Source organism: Acyrthosiphon pisum, chromosome A1, assembly GCF_005508785.2.
Source record: "Acyrthosiphon pisum isolate AL4f chromosome A1, pea_aphid_22Mar2018_4r6ur, whole genome shotgun sequence".
NCBI classification, from domain to species: domain Eukaryota; kingdom Metazoa; phylum Arthropoda; class Insecta; order Hemiptera; family Aphididae; genus Acyrthosiphon; species Acyrthosiphon pisum.
This window is the reverse complement of record NC_042494.1, coordinates 75178354-75196639: the sequence shown is the minus strand read 5'-3', so window position 1 is coordinate 75196639 and position 18286 is coordinate 75178354. Positions and strand designations below refer to the sequence as shown.

Here is an 18286-nt window from a genome sequence, read left to right as displayed (position 1 = left end):
TAGAAAATGGAAATATAAACAACCAGTAAAAATTTCATGTATCTACAGTCATTCGTTTTAAAGTTACACCAAAAACCAAAATCAATTTTCTCGAAAACAGATTTTACGTAAAAATTCCCGTTTTTCCTTAATTTTTCTTTTGTTTTTCACGGCGCATTTGAAAACTATTGGAAATATTTTACTTTTGACCCCCCCCAAAGTACCAACTAGATTCACTTTTCTATCAGAAAAGGTACTGTTGAAGAAAATCCAAGCACTTTTGGTGATGACAAGACACAAAAAAAAAATTTAAAAAAAAACACACATCATTGTAAAATCAATACATTCATCGTTCCACTCAGAATCTAAAATCACTCCTATTAAAACATTTCTCTTATTTGTATCACGCCTTCAAATATGTTATCCAAGTAATTAAGTATAATAAAACCATTCAATTATAATTTCAAGTCTGCTTGGAAATCCGTTTTTAAAAATGTAAAAACCGGTATACAAAATCGAAATTACATTTTTAATACCGGTATTGAAAAATTAAAACCAAAACCGGAAAATTTAGAAACCGGTATTCAAAACCGAAACCGAAACCGAAAATTTTAGAAACCGATATTGAAAACCGAAACCGAAACCGAAATCGAAATTTCTTAATACCGATATTGCTAAGTTAAAACCGAAATCGTAAAATTTAGAAACTGGTATTCAAAACCGAAACCGAAACCGAAATTATTTCAATCGGTTTCAAGCCCTGTTTAAATCCAAGCACTCTTTCTGGTAGAAATTTTGTATACAGGATAAAAAATAAAAAATGAAAAACACCATTGTAAAACCATCTAGATCTCTCACTCCGCTCAGAATCTAAAATAATAAATAAGTGTTTTTTCTTTTTATATGTATTTTTCAAATAAATTTAATATTGCTTTGGTGTGATAGGTTGATGTGTGGAGAAGGAATGTGACGGTTAATTTTGTGTGGAACGCTCGTTTATCCAACATCAGCAGAGTCCCCCTTCTATTTTATTTCAAAATCAACCACTGAGTAGATAGGCACGCAACTATTTTAAAAGGTGTTGAATAAAATCCAGATGCAATCCGTAAAGACGAATTTGATATAATATTGCAGGTTATGTGCACTCGTGGTGACTGACTCGGCAAAACTCAAAACACATTAAAAAAAATAAAAATACCGATATGTCGTGTACGATTTGGGAAGGTTTCGTTCAACATCAAAGATTTAACAGTTATAGCTTGGGAAAAATTCCTTGTCCACAATTTATTTTCAATATAAAACCGGTATGGCGTGAAGATAGATGAATAAAAACCATTATTTTTTCTTTTGATGCATCGAGTTAAAAAAAAATCCATTTTCTTCAGTTCATAGTTTTGTATCTGCCTAAAAAAAAGGATTTTACTCTCTCTCTCTCTCTTTCGTATCCACTTTGAAGACAACGGAAACCCAACACCCACCAAGGTAAATTCGTTTTTGTTTTTTTTTTCAGGACATATTCCAAAAATTGATCTGATTTTCAGAAACAGAAAAACCTGTTACAAAACTGTTAAGCTGCTTTCAAATGTTCATAGCGAATCAAATTCAATGGTTCACTAAATCATGGGTTTGGTTTTGGCTTACAAACTGACCATACTGATATTTGATACTCGTTGTAGTGGAAAATAATTATGTTATTCTGTATCAGTGTCTTTTTATTTCTCTAAAATATGACGACCTTAATACACAGCTCAAAGTGGTTTTACGGAGATTTTCAAATGGATTATTTCGTGAAAACTATTGTCAAACTATGTAAAATTTAATGTAAGTGACGATTTTTTCTGTTTCATCCGAAGTTAAATTGATTTTGATTTAATAATATTATTAGTTTCACAAAGTTTTATAAGAAATAAAATAACTATTAATTTAGTACGAAACAATGATTTTTTCTAATAAAACTTGAACAATAATTTGAATGCATACGGAATAGTTTTCAAGAATTTTAATTATATATTGTGTATTATAATAACACAAACACAATTTATTATTTTCAAAGTCAATATAAGTGCATTTCATTATTACAGTTATAATAATTGGCTAGTTTCGGTCGAGTAACGATATGTTCTTATAGTATTATCGACCACTGTCCATAGACGATCGGATACCAGTAGTACGTATTGAGTCTTTCATTCGACATAAAAAAAATGTATATAATATTATTGTTTTGCATTCCAAATCTCGGTTTAAGTTTGTTTGATTTAGTATATAGTTCGCTTTTTAATAAACAAAAGCAAATTTATAATTACTTGCATCATAATATATGATATATAATATATATCACACTCCAGTCTCCGCTACTTCTCTGATAAGAAACGGTCATTTTTACAACTACAATATATCTATTGATTAGAATAATCATTTTTGGGCTGCATACTAGTTGCGTCCCAAAGATAACTACGAAAAAAGGTCTAATCCGATTTGCGGCCTGAGTTTATTTTGGATACAGACGAGTTGCGGCCCGGGTTTTTTTAATTCAAGATAATTTAATCTTGACTGATAAAATATAATCACAGTATCCATATTTTGTTGCCATAAAAATGTAAATAATAATGTTGATCGATATTGATGTACTAAAAAGATTTGTACAACATAATATAATTAACTTCAATACTCGCAGAACAAATATAAATGAAAAAGAAATATTTATTAGACATTTTTAAAATAAAACCAAATTGACAAACTTGAATTTAAACAAATACTTACCCTACAAGTTATTACCAGTGCCATAATACCAACGAAGTTTACTCAATTATTCTAACATTGTTAACTTTAAAATATCATATACGTTTTTACCAGTGCAAAATGTTTAAATAAAAGCAAAACATCATTTTTAACCTACCTGCAGTATCTACTGATGCTACAGACAGTCTTAAGTCTAAATACAAATGTGAAGGAAAATGAGGCTTTTTTTATTTTAATTTACATATTTCAATTAATTTGATTTTAAATTTCGGGCCGCAATTCGTGTGTAATCCAAAAAAACTCGGGCCGCAATTCGTATACACCCCAAAATAACTCAGGCCGCAATTAGGAAGAAATTTTTACCTCGGGACGCAACTAGTAGCCACCCCATTTTCGATGTCATTATCATGATTTCAGTAGTTATACAGGTGAAACAGTTAGTAAACGGAGTATTTCCAACGTTCAAAAAACAGGATTTACGCGAAATTTGCAAGATGCGTGGAAAATAGTGTTTTAAATATTTTTGTCAGACTTTAAAAGGGATTTAAAAATAATAATAAACAGCGATTTCTCTCTTCAAAAACGGTTTACTCGATATTCATTGGAATTGAAAACATCAAACACAGACGTTTATCTTCTACGTGGTATTTCAAATCTAAATCCGTTGTTGTATCGAGTTCTATAACAATGACAAAAAGTATTTTATAAAGAGCTAAACAAAAGTGCCGCAATAACAAGGTAAAAGGAGATCACAGTTTTAGTTCTTTACTATATTTTTATATTATATAAACCCATAATATAACATTATATTATATACCTATATGTACGTGTATGTGTTTATCTTATTACCATAAACCACTGTCAAATAATCTAATTTTTTTGTTTCGAATCGATACAAAGTCGAAAACGAACAAGCTGCTTATAGTTATCATAGTCGTACCTATTGTATTGTATGGCATTGTATAGTATGAGTTGTTACTTGTTTGTAATGTATTATTTCGGAGTTTTCGTATAACATCTTGATCAAACACGTTAATATTATTACGAATAACAGTCAGTAAAGTGTGTGAAAACTAATTAGTAATTTCAATATTAATTAATAGTAAGTTGTGTGCTGACGACAGATACTTAAATTACCTAGTTACTCCACGTGGATTGGATTTGCATGAATGTGTGCCAAACACAACGACAACGAGATAATAAAATCGAAATTTTCGTTGGATCCATCAAGAATTATAGAGCATTACACGAGCCTACAATATTATAATAATTATCAGATGTCACCCCCCCCCCTACCCCACCCACCCAACCACCCACACACCAAACAAAGCGTTGCATAGACCGTACAACAATATAAATTATTGGGTACGATGAAAACGAGTCGTCGACGGAGTTAGGCTCAAATAATATAATATGTACATACATGCGTATGTGTTTATATGTGTGTGTTTGTGAGAGAGTATGGATAACTTTTTGAAAGGAGTTTGGTTAAGATTATTGAACCGTGAAACCCATTAAAATTACCTATCCCACGTCCACAGTTTTTGTTGTTTTCCGGTAGTAGTTTTAATTAAGCTGCTTACATTCCCAAGATACCCGTTCGTTTGCGAATCAACGGCTTCCTAGCCTGATTTCCCCGATTTCCTTCGCAAGCTTTCCAGCTTCCCACTATATTATCTACATTAATACGCAGTAATAGTAGGTAGAGGTTTAGTAATATTAATAGAAGTGGTAGTAACAATATTAATAATACCTATAGGTAGTTGTAGTAGACAGAGTAGGCAATTCGCGATTTAAAAAAATAAAAGGTAATAGTTCAAGAAGTATTAGTAATGGAAGTACCACTAAAAGCAGCTACTGCTCGGGCTCCAGCGCACAGTGGCTTTGAGTGTAGCTGACGCCTACAGAACGGTTTCCATGGTAGCGATCGTGGTAGGGGCAGGCATTGTCCCAACACACTAGATTAGGCACGTGGTCGGTGCAGACTACGGCGCATCCAAAAACCCTAGGGGTAGAAAATACTAGGGGAATAGTAATTAACAACAATGCGTGGGGCTGGTGGCAGCAAAAATTGGTGGATTAAATCACCTCATGGAGCGTGGACGAAGCAGCTAATACCTGGCGTACGTTGGTACGAGGAAGTTAAGCCCAAGAGATGATGGGTTATTATACGATCCAGTTCTATTGACGGGGCACGGCTGTTTCCAACCCTATCTTTACAGATTTGTGTGGGTGGCAAACCACGTATTGAGTGATACGCGGAGACCTGTATGCAAATGCGATCGGTGAGCGAGAAGACGTTTGGTGGAACTAGAGTTCGCACTGGGCGAGGATGTCACGCCACAAACTATTTTATCAGCTATTATGTTTAATATCCGGGAGAATTGGTATGCAGTAGAGCAGTAGTGAATTGCGCTAATAATGGGCAACACGGAAAATTAGGAGCAGCGGAGGCAAAGAAATCACCATGGCCAGCCATAGTTCATAGAATCGATGATAAACCGACGCACAGGTGTAGCTGAACACGACCGTCACTAGTAACTTATCGTAATAATACTATCTGTAACTGTAATTTCGTAAACTGTAATTACAATTATTGTACTCGATGTTATTGTAAATACTGCATAACGTTGTGTAAATAAATTACGGCAGCCCGGCGGAAAAGCAAGGCATATGTGCAGTCATCCCCCAATTCGACGACTATTCAGAATGGAAAAAAAATTAGTAGTCATCAAATGCATATTTATAAAAATTCGATTAAAGTATAGAAACTACAGTATTTGGTCCCAGAAATCGCCAGAGTAGTGTCCTTCGTTTTTATTCTTAATTCTTAACCCACCAAGAGCACCTTATATTACGACCCCGGTCTATGATTGTCTGTTTTCCTTAACCTCTTTTCCTGGGCCGCATATACTATACGCACTCTACAGGTACCTATATGACCATATACAGGATGAAAACGCGCTCCTTCAAATAACTTAAAACTCCATTAATAAAAATCTGTAAATCTAAAAAAGATGCAAACGGTCCACTATATTTATGCCATTTTTTTTCAATGCATCATTTAAACGAAATGGTTTATTAAAGTCTTGGATTTTTTTTCTCTTTTAGGCCTTTAGTTGAGTTTTTGAGATTGTATTACTACTGAATTTAATGGTCAATTTATCAAATCGCATTGGAATATTATATACAAATTCTGTAAAATAAAGAACATACACACAATGGTCAAAATCTATACCTAGTCATAAATATTTAATAATGTAAATACTGTTATATAAACTGTATTCGCCATTTATTGAGAAAATGAAACCAAAAAAAACTAATATTATGAAGTCGACTGATACGCGATAACATTTTATATAATTAAAAATATATTAAACAGTTATGAACACAATTGATAAAAATACAATTATAATTTTATAAAATAGAAAATGACGAAATATATGAATAAATATCAGGTATGAATTATTATCATAATTATTATAATATTTAAGTTGCAAACATTTAAAACCATTTACAATATATATTTTTTTTAAATTTCACTTAATTGAGTCACAGAACCAATAATTGTTAGCACATAACTGTTATATTTTTTAAATTTGTATAAATATTTGAAAATGGTACCTACTTATATTTGATAAATCAAAATTTAAATTAAAGTTATTATAATGTATTACAGTAGGTGGTATATAAATTCCAACTATGTACATTTTTAATATTGATTAGAACGGTTCAATAATGAAAACAGTTTAATTAATTTTTGTTATGTTTACAACATAACAAAACATTTCAACAGATAAAAACATGTGTGTTCAAAGTACTTCAGTTTCAGTGGCTCAACCCACAAGACCAAGGAGAAAGGTATTATAAGAATCGAACCCCTTTGTTGAAGTATATTATTATGATCGTAACATTTATTGTACTCGTATTAAAGATTTATTCTCAACGACATAAAACATATAACGTCAGATGGAAATAATAATTTTATATCACATACATATCTTGAGTGTAAACATATACGTAGAGATGAGTAAAAGATATTAATATAATCATACGATTTTTTCTTACATACAATTTTTAAAAACGCATTTTTTGTTATAAAAAAAAATATTGAACATACATTTAGATTCTATAAAAGGAGAAGGAGACATTTATTAGTTCAACAATCATAAATCAAACAAATTATTGTTTAGAAATCAAAGATGGTTTTACTTCAACAGTTTAAAAATATTAAGCAAACAAAATTATTACGTGCGCTAGGTAACATAAACGTTCTACACGCAAAAAAAAACAAAAATCTATCCAATTAAAGTTGTATTGTGGTATAAAACTTATGAAATAATCCTTCAAACTAAAGTTTTAATCGTAAATCGTATCCTTAAACTTTTGGTATACCTACATCTGTGTCTGTATGTTTGTGTGTGTATATAAATAAGTAAATAAGATATGTGTAATCTCTCTAGTAAATAAAAAATTATTGGACATTTTATTTATTAGTGAGTATTAATATATTACACATAATTTACTTGGCAGCCAAAGCAAAAATGTAATAATAATTTTAAAAATTACCTATTAGCGTAAAAATATTAATATTTTAAAATAAGCATTTTAGACAAAACATCCCGGGGAGGGGGGGAGGCAAGTGCAGCAGGCATAAGGAAATTTCCCCTAGTATTGTATATATTAATTAAATTTAATTACACTACGAGTAATAAATACCAAAAACACATTAGGTTTCGAGTAAAGTTTTGCTATCAAAACAATTATTTAATTAATTACATGAAAAATCTTACAAACTATATGAGGACACTGCTATATATAATGTTATGCACATGATAGGGCAGATCGATTGAATCACATTTGCCATGTTTAATAAAAAAAAAAAATGATGGGAATAAAGTCATATTATCTGTGAAAAGGCAAAGTTTTCCAATGAAAACTTTTTACTAGCCTATACGTCAAATTTTGAAATTTTCATACATAATATAACTTTACGTTAATGCTCCAGTGACATAATATAATGCAGTGAACATCTTAGGTATATAAGGAATAGAAACGAAATGATGTTTTATGTATTGACGAACAGTATTTTCTTTTAATCTTGCATAAAAACCTGACTGCAGAATGCAAACAAAGTTATATTGGTAATAGTTTTACTTGTTTTCATTCAGCCCATTCGCCATTGTAAAATACTAAGATAAATGACATCAACTTTTAAACATTAAAGAGCTAACTTCAACCATTAACGGGGGGTTGAAGAATGTTCATTAGGAGTAAAACAATAATTGTAAACCCTAAATAAATTGTTTTTGGTTTCATTACAATTAATTGTAAATAATACCGTTGTTTAACGAACAACCTATTTTCAGATAATACAAAAGCACTGAAATGGTGATATATACCTTACAAACAGAAATTTAATTTTTTTTATGTCATGTATAGGTACTGTATTTTATAATTATTAATTTGAAATTTAGTGATAATAATAATTATAGTTTACAGCGAGTAAGATACCGCTGAGAACCGACAGCAATATTATTAATCGATAGTAAATGGGTGACATATTTATGATCTCTGTAAATGTGTATTATAACATATTGATTTAGAAGGTTTATAAAAATGATAATAATATAAATTAAATGCTTTGTATTCGAAAAAATAAAACTACATAAATATAATGGCAACCGACCACTGTAGTAGTAGTTTTTAAAAATGGATAGAAATAACAATCGAACACAATGGGGTCTCTTTTATGTAACTGTAATTTATTTATTTTGACTATCCTGACTTTCATACATACAGCTAGCTAATCAAATATTTACAAAGACCAAAATATGTCGAAGTATAGTAACTAGCAAAAAAAATGTTCTAAGTAGCACAATGACAGTACTAATAATTATATATTTGGTTTTACTTAAGGACTAGAAATGACATATTATAATAATTATAAAAACATTTTTATGATCCTAGTCCTGATAGGTTCATATTTTAATAAAAACTAATAAGTAGGTAATATTATGACACATTTTCAGACAATTATGAACATTATGATAATAATTTAATTTATATACTATATTATATTGCATATTAAACTAATAACTAATAAAATGCTATGTATATTAAACAAACAGACATAATTATGTTAAAAATATGATAAATGGTGATATGTTGAGCATATATATAATATTATTTATATTATGTAATAATTATGTTACCAGTATACATTAGAATCCATTAAAGTTACTGGTGTATTTTTAGAAGTGAGCTTATAAACATATATATTACCTATACATAGGTACCTAAATAAATCTTGTTTAAAATGTTATTTATGCATAACTGTTTTTTTATTTATACAACTCGTATCCATTATCAGAAGGAATACTTAAACTAAAAAACAATATCATATTATTTTTTGAGCAAACCTGCATTTGTATAAAATTATAATTTTCTATATTCAAAGGAAAAAATAGAAAATAATAATAATGCTGCTCATTGTTTTTCATAAACAATATGACCATACATAATACGTTACATGATTAAAATTCGCAATTCATTATTATTGAAACTAATCCACTGACATTACACACGCAGGTACACACAATTATTGTACAGACAAAGGTAGAAGTTATAAATACTAAATGTTTAACGAAACGTATAACAATACATTTATTTAGGTACTTGGACTTTATTTTGATCATCATTCTATCGATACTATTTTAATATCTTATCATAAGAAGGCATCTTTTTCATTTTAAAAGACAATCCAAAGATATGAAATTTGGTGTTTTTTAAAGTGCATAGTATTTTAGTATTCCGTGGTATCAAGTCGCGTGTTCTATAAAGATTCTGGATAACAATAGAACGTTGTCGGTTCGATTAAGATCGAGAGGAAGCAAAAAATAAAATAATCACAAAAAATGTTAATGATGACATTGAGTTATTTTTTTCCCCCACACCCAAACTCGGGCGAGGGTTGAAATCGCCGTCCGAACCGTCTGATCCATACTTTTACCCTATCTCGGTTGCATCGAACTCCATTGTTTTTGCCAACTGGCGATATATTTTTTTGTTTCTCTGCATTTCAATAAGCCTTTGGAGTGTAAAACGAAGGGCGGAAGAAACTTTTATCTGAAGTTTAAAACTGGGATTATAAGGAATCGATTATTTTCTTCTTATTATTATTTTTTTCGTTCATATTCATTTTCAAACTAGAGTTTCGAACATAGTTTTTTATCATTATTATTATTATTATTATTTTATTTTTATTTTAGATGTCCGGAGGAGAGCGAAGCATGTCTGGTGTCTATGAAGTAATGACAATAGGACTATTGTGGCCGCGTCAAGGAGCAACTGCCATTCGCAAAAACGTACGTTTTTGACAGACGGTAGTGCGGCGGCAGGTAACAACTAGCTTATTAGTCAAAGAGTTTGACATAACAGATTCGACGGAACGCAAAGTTCGTCCATTAGATTTTAACGAAAAAATCACTATCGTAATTAATTTTTGCTCTTAAAAATTATTTCGTATTAAACACATATTTCCGATTATTGAAATGCAAACAGATTCGACGAGACTGCTGAACTCTGGGTATAATATTCAGTTCATTGGATGAAGTATAATTGACAAACTAGGTATAAAATCCATTAATTGAGTTTCATCCGAATTGAGTTCATAATCAATAATCTATAATTAATATCATATTATGAGCACGAAAAGTATTAAAAATAAATTCATATAAAAGTTTCATGTATGAGAAATGCATTTCGTTGACAAGTGATATATTTTTTTTTATTCATTAAATTTACCAAACAGCTTTTTTGTTTTAATCAGTAAGGGTTGTTTTTGAAATGTTAATATTGTTATCGATTTTCACACACTAACACGATTAACATTAAATTCAAAAAACAATTTGATTCTAAGTGTTAGTATACGTCATGAGATATAGGTACTATTTTTACCGAATCGAAAATTAATAGATGATTTTTTAATTGATATGTATGTTTTGTTGGATGTGAATGAATGAATGGAGAAATGTAAAATAAAAATTTACAATATAAATAGCTATATTATGACTTACAGAGATTTACAAGATTTTTTGCATAATATCTCCGCGGACTATGAATTTGTAGCCTAGTTATTTTAAAAAAAGTGTTTGAATGGGTCAGTTGTTATATTCTGTATTAATAGACAGTAGGCAGTAGTTATTTATTTTAGCAAGGGGGAACAGTATGGTTTATTATCATATAGATTTCTCTGGATTGTAAGTAATTTTTATTGTAATTAAAAAGACGATAATATAATTGAGTAACTGCATACGTGTATGAATTTAAATTGCAAAGGCAGCGCCATTTATGTGATTGGATGAAATTAGATAATAAGCAGGACTATTCAATTTTGAGTGATCGATGAGGTAAGATTCTGAAATAATAATTACAGACTATGCTAATCATTGTATCGATTAATATTGCAGTTAATTCATTTATTGGGGAAGCAGATTAACAAAACGCGCTCTGGTGGAAACAATTTGTACCTTCCGATTCGAGATGTTTAGATATAGTTTTATGTTGGTTATTTTACTTTTTATAATAAATTAATTTTGTTATCGAAACTTTATACGCTTTTATAGCTAACTGTATACGTTGGTGTGTACAATTTCTACTAATATTATCAAATACATTCAAATACACTTCACTTAAAGCAGAATGTATGCAAAATGTCGGGGAAATACATACGGTCTCCCGGCTCCACGTATGGAGGAACCCGCCTAACCATCAGTGCGATAGGCGTTGACAGCGCTCCCAGTGTTAATCTGTCTTCCCAATATGGTTGAAAATGTCGTTGCAGATGAGGTCAAGGAAAGATATATAAGTAACTAACCTAACTTATTAGTATATTAAAATAGGTGGTAATTCTGAGTTCTGAATGTTTATGTATTGGTATGCGTTTCAACGGACAAAGTGAATACGAAAGGCAAATAGAAAATGAACGATAACGGAGCGGCATATACACATTACACATGCATACACGACGACTGTTCGCCGAAGTTTGCAGTACATTATTTTGAATAATATTTTAATAAGTTTATTATGAAAATGAAAACCCATTAAATTAAATCACAATATTTATTGGTCCTCGAATTGTATGTGTTGCGTAAGTCAATTAATTCCTTACGATAACGCGGAAGTACTAAATTAAATCAACTTCTAGTTTGAAATTGATAAAACTGTCAACAAAATAGGTAAGTACTGCAGTCAAAGAAATAAATTTACAATGGTGATATATAAGTTCATCCCATACATAAACTTAAAAGTGGTTTTGGGAGATTTCACAATGATCAAGAGGGTTTAAATGACAATATACACACATATATTATAATCCTTATAAAGTTTGAACGTCATCTTCTACTCTTATACTTTCTCTCTCTTTCTCTCTCTCTAGAGACATATTATAATATCAGACTTTATAAATTTAATTAAATTTCGAAATTGTTTTAACCAATATTATCTAATATTGCTGTACTTAATATTACTGGACGTCGTACACTGAATTTGGAATACAAAATTGTTGAAGAAAGTCAATTCTTACTCGCCAAACGTTTTTATGAAATAATATAAAATAAAAAATGTATGAACGAATACTATTTAATTAAATTGAATATATTATATATATTTAATATTCACAACACAATAGCCTACGAGTTGATATTATAAATTTAGGACAATTTTATTTGTGATGTATAATTTTCAATTATATGTTAATCAAATACCTATTTAAATGTCCAAAAATTAATTTTTAAATATATTTTAACAATTATAATAATAATTGTTTATTTTATAATATCAAACATAACATGACTATCAAACTGCAAATATCATATCGTGGTTACACATCACCTATAGGCATTAGCTTGTAATGGTAATGTTGAGTTCACAAAGTAAAGTTTTAAGTTATAAAACATTTAGAGCAGGTAGACAAGATACAATAATTAGACAGTATTTTGGTTTAATGATGTTATTCTATGATATAAATATTTAACAAGTGATGTTGGGGGTTGTCACATATTTAAATTTTTTACCAAGTGTTGATGTCATCTTAATAATCGAATGTAACTATTGACAAAATACTTAAAAAGAACAAAAAACGTAATATCTAACCTTTAGTTTTAGTGCTACTGGCGTCTTTGATAACTATTTCTCGTCCGTCTTCTCTTCTCCACAAAACGTGTGGTTTTGGGTAGCCTTTGGCTCTACATGTTAACTTCACAGTTCCTCCTTCAGGTACCATTACATCTCCAGAAGTGTCTTCATAAATTATATCGGGTGGTATCACTACATCCAAGTATCCCATCTAATAAACAAAAATAAATATTAACGATTTTGATATTATGTTTTTTTTAATTTTGGGGGAAAAATTGTATTGTCAATCGTGATAATGGAATTCTATGCATCATAACGTTCCTGTTCATTGGTCTGTGGGGAAATATTTTCCCTGGAGTTCTACTTTCATCGAAAATTACATTTTATTTCACAATTTATGATATATTAGTAAACAAAGAATGAAAAATATAAAAAAAACCTATCAGAAGAGCTAATAATAATATTCTTTATACCAAATCGTTTTCTCCTTTGGCTATAGTAGTGAATAAACCAAGTGTAAAGATTAGCAGTTTTAATGAAATCTTTCAACACAACAAGAAAATATTATTGTGGAGCTCGAAAATAAGTAAAAAGAATGTTAATTTAGTTTGTTTCTATCACCCTACATTGAACTTAAGTTATAATAGAATTCGGAAGTTATTATATTTCTTTTATTTAAAAACAAATTAGAATCAAAATATTATTTAAAACTGCTAGTTAACAAAATATACAATCATATATGTATAAAATTAACCTCCATCGTGTAAAATTATATTCAAAAAACGTAATTAAAAATCAAATGTACATGTGTAATTCATTCATAAAAAATCGAACACCTTTTTATAATGTTATAGTATATAATAATATAATATATTATAATGTACGTATTAAAATTCGTAGTAATTGTATTATTATTATTATTATTATTATTATCATTATTATTATTATTATTATTAATATTATTACGAAACAATAAACAAATTAAACTAAACAAACATTTATAAAAATTTGTTTAACATGTTTAATAATTTAAACTTACTTTTTTAAAATGAAAGCTTCAATGTTAAATTAACATCGTATGTGATAAAATCATTTCAAGTTCCTTAATATAATTTCTAACAAGTAGTAACTACTAACTAATACTTAAAACGAATTACCTGACTTATCATTGGATCAGTATTTATTTGACACATATATTGACCACGATCTTCTTCTTGCACATTTTTTATGTGTAAATTCCACGTTGAATCATCAGTATGAGAAACGGATACTCTAGAATTGTGCGTTATCACGTGGTCGTGTATAGCTTGAATGGCTTTTGTATCGGCTTTCACCCAACCGACCTAAAAAATTGTAATATACGAATATGATAATAATATGCATTGAAATATATCAAATATTACAAATTAACAAACGATGTATTCCTATATAATATATCCGCCAATACAACCACAATATTATATAATCTTTACAGTCATTATGTTGAAAATTACGAAACCAACAGACTCAACAATATTATTTCAATCTTGGATAGATTTTCGGATTTTCGAATTTTGGAAGTAGGTTAGGTTAGTTCCAATGATTTCGTTCAATTTTCAGAAACTTAACGGGAACGCAGCTCCTTTGTCGAGTGAAGTTGAATTTTCATTCGTTTAGAGGAACATGAACGATATTATTTGTTCTCTTTTTCGTCAATTAATTATTCTATTATATAGGGAATTTAAAAAGTTTTTAGAGCAAAAGTTTTTATAATTTTTTTTAAATTTTTTCAATACAATGAGCTAGGGTTATAATTAAACCGATTAATGATAGTTTAGACAACGTTTACAAAAAGTCAAGTCAATCATGGCACGGCGGTCTTGTCGGTCTGAAATTGTATGAAACAAACAAATTAAACATTTTGAAAACAATACAACCGGGTGCCTAATTCAACAATTGATTGCTAAAAATTATAATACCACAATTTTAAAATCATCGAGGAACGAAAAGTGTTCTTTTTTTAGGAACGAGGAAAGGATTTAGTTCCTTAAACCAGGAACGTGAAACGATTAAGTTATTTTTTAACGAGATGAACTTACTAATATTTCTTTTTTAAAGGAAATTCCGAGCACTGCATTACCCAAGATGTATAGACAAAAATAATGCTTTGCTGTAATAGTTGTAGGTGTAGAGTGTACCTCACCCATGATAGAGTAAATAAATCATTGTATACGATGAAAAACGATTTTTGAGCGGAGACGGTCTGCCAGCCTTTATATTATATATCAAAGGATTCTTAATGATATATTTAAATTGCTGCTAGTAATTTATTTTTTTTCTTAGAAATACAGTGGTAGGTTAACGAACTTACATTTTCTCCAAAAGCATAATATTCTATTCTATAGTTATCGTTATAATCTTATTTCGTATATTATTACTGGCTGTTATTCACTTATTGGATAATACCGACCGACGTAGTGTAGAATTGTGTAAATAGGTTCATGGTATAAATAGCTTGAAATTAATCTAAATATTATGAGAATTTCATTCTATATAATGAATAACAATAATAATATGCAAAGTAACCGAAAATTTCAAGTCCCTACTTTAATATATATTTTGAAATACAACAAAATATCTAAAACTGTTAAGTTATCTTAAAAAATTAAAAATTTCAAATGTGGAAAAATAGCACAAAAAGTGTCAAAATATTTGATAGTAATAACATAAATATTTGCTGAAAAATTTAAGATTAGGTTAACTATTACAAACTTTCTATTGTAGAAACGTTGCTTTACATAAAATTCCCCATTTTTTTCAAAAATTTATAAAGTACCTACTGGGAATTAAGTATTAAAAGTATCAAATGTAATAGTCTGATTTTATACCAGAAACAATTCTCAAATATAGGATTGAAGCATTTTTACTGCTCCAAAAAGTGATAGACACAAACAAAAAACAATGAAAACACACATGAAAACACACATGAACCCATCATTTTAAAAACAATACATATGCATGTATCACTCTGCTCATGGTTTATAATCTATAGTAATAATTATTATATTGATGGTCAACATATTTACAATTTAATAGTTCACAATAACAATAACTAATACAAGAATCAATTTATATATCTATATATAAGTCTGAAAACTTAGAAAACGCATTGTCTCGAGACCAAAAAAAAAAATAAAACAAATTATACTTAACAAAATATGGTTATAAAATTATAGTATCAAGTTAAATTCAAAATAAATATCAAGCACTAGAATATAAAAATCAAAGATCTCAGTCATCAGAGTTCAGTCAAACTTATGGAAGTTCCGTAGCTAAAGGTGAAGCCTTCAGTTTTGCTAGACTTTGAGAACAATCGGCACGTCTTTTGTCGAACAGAGCTTTGAACAATCCGTAAAGTTTACCAAATGGTTGACAAAGTAGAAAGGACATTTAAGCAGACTTACAATATCATTTGGAGAATGGTTGAAAGTGATATGTAATAATATGCTTTAGTAAACAGATGTGGTTGTATTGACCAGTGTCCATACTTATTTTGACTATTAGCTATTAACTATAAAATATGTGTTCATTCATATTTTCGACATTCGTTAAGAAACTATTACAGTATAGTGATAAGCGATGAGTTATTAAAAAATACTATGTTTACAATATTATTCCATAACAATTTAATGATTTATTTATTATTATTCCTCTTATTTTATTTCCAATTTTCATATATATTTTCACCGGACAATCAACATTATTTGTGGTACATATTATTATTATACAATAGTTTTAAATCATCATGCATTTACAATAAACTCACGAAGTACTTATTCGTGGATTAATTCGATTTTTGGCTTTCATAATAATTAATAAGGTTTAGAAAATTCGAAGGAATTATTGTAAAATATAAATAATACATTGTTTTAGAATATAAAGTTATTAAAAAAGGAAATACGATTATAAGAATAAGCCTGTGGTGAAATGGTTTCTACTGTGTAGTAGATTTCGAGTGTAAATGGCTATTGTGTGATCCATGTGTTAGTTTATATTCAATGATAAATCATTATAATATTCGAAAAACGATTCCAAACATAATCGATTACATTTAATTTATACAAAATATACTTTATTCTGTATAAAACATTTTTATATATATTACGTAAACTAAAAAGTTACACATTTCTATGAATAATATTTTTTGAATTAGGTACAACAAATTAACAAATAATCTTTTGTGAAATTTTCATTGAAATCGTTATTTTCTGGGTAAATAATAAGTATCCAATATTGCTATAACTTGAACATAAAGTGCCTATAAAAAAATACGTGTCTACGTAGTTTAAATATTTATTTAATAATTCGTATTAAATTTAACAAGCTTCAGGTATAAAAAATGGAAAACCTTACGAATTTTTAACAGCAAAAATATTTGGACATTTTTTGAAAAAGTACGAATTTTATCAAAATTTAAATTTTCAAACACAATCAAATGTGACAATATAATATTTTGAATATATTTGCATTCCTTTAAAAAAACATGATGCCAATGTATTACATTTTCATGTTTTTTGACCATAAAAAAAAAAAAATCGATTTTGTCTAAAAATGGTGTTACACTAATATTCCCATTTTCCCACTGTTTTTTTTGTATTTTGTCCCAATTATTTAGAGAAGTACTAATAATAGGAAATAATAAGTATATTTTATACTTTTGATTTCCCAAAGGACCAATAAGTTCAAATTGTCTACTAGAAACTGCTCTCAATGTTGTACCTAGATTAAAGAAAATTTTCCTCAATCAAAAATCTAGAATAGACTAAGAAAAAAGAAACACATCATTGTAAAACTAGTTTGACTCCAATTAGAATCTAGAATACAAATTACACAGTCACCTTTTCAATTGTATCTAACGACTTACACGTGTGTATAAATTATATTCATATTGTATACAATTTATTATGTTGGAAACAATGCACTTTTAAAAATGTACTACATTTTTTTGACGTTTGTTAATAGCATAATAAATGAGATTTATGCTTTAAAATTATTTTTGAATACTCAGGTCACTGATGTATACACGACGAACACGCAATCTGTCATTTGTTGGTTATAACCTATTGGTCACCCTCAACACGCTCTGACAAAACACTTTTCTTGTAAAACTTTTTTTTTCATATAATTTGTCCAATCTTTAAATTAGACGTGAAATGTATCAATCAAATAAAAAAAAGGTAATGAAACCCGTTTGTTATCACGAATATAGCAAAACAAATAGCCTGAACCTGACTAAAAGTTTAAAAATAATAAAGTACCTACCTATGGTAATATCAAAATCATGAAATCTAAATTATATTGATTAAAGTAACTGAATACATAACCAAAAATAAAACATTTTACATTTGTATATAAATTATTTACAATAAAAAATATATTAAATGGTGTGTGA

At 28.7% G+C, this 18286-nt stretch overlaps 1 protein-coding gene across 1 annotated transcript in view; it reads right to left on the bottom strand.

The window, feature by feature from the left end:
- The window catches only part of LOC100161843 (lachesin-like), a 121890-nt gene that overhangs the window by 38172 nt on the left and 65432 nt on the right, over window positions 1–18286 (bottom strand). Inside the window, exons 4-5 of the mRNA XM_029487534.1 lie at window positions 14013–14198; window positions 12874–13066 (exon numbers count right to left, since the gene is read on the bottom strand). Of these exons, the coding sequence (XP_029343394.1) occupies window positions 12874–13066; window positions 14013–14198 (379 nt within the window). The remainder of the gene's footprint in view (window positions 1–12873; window positions 13067–14012; window positions 14199–18286) is intronic.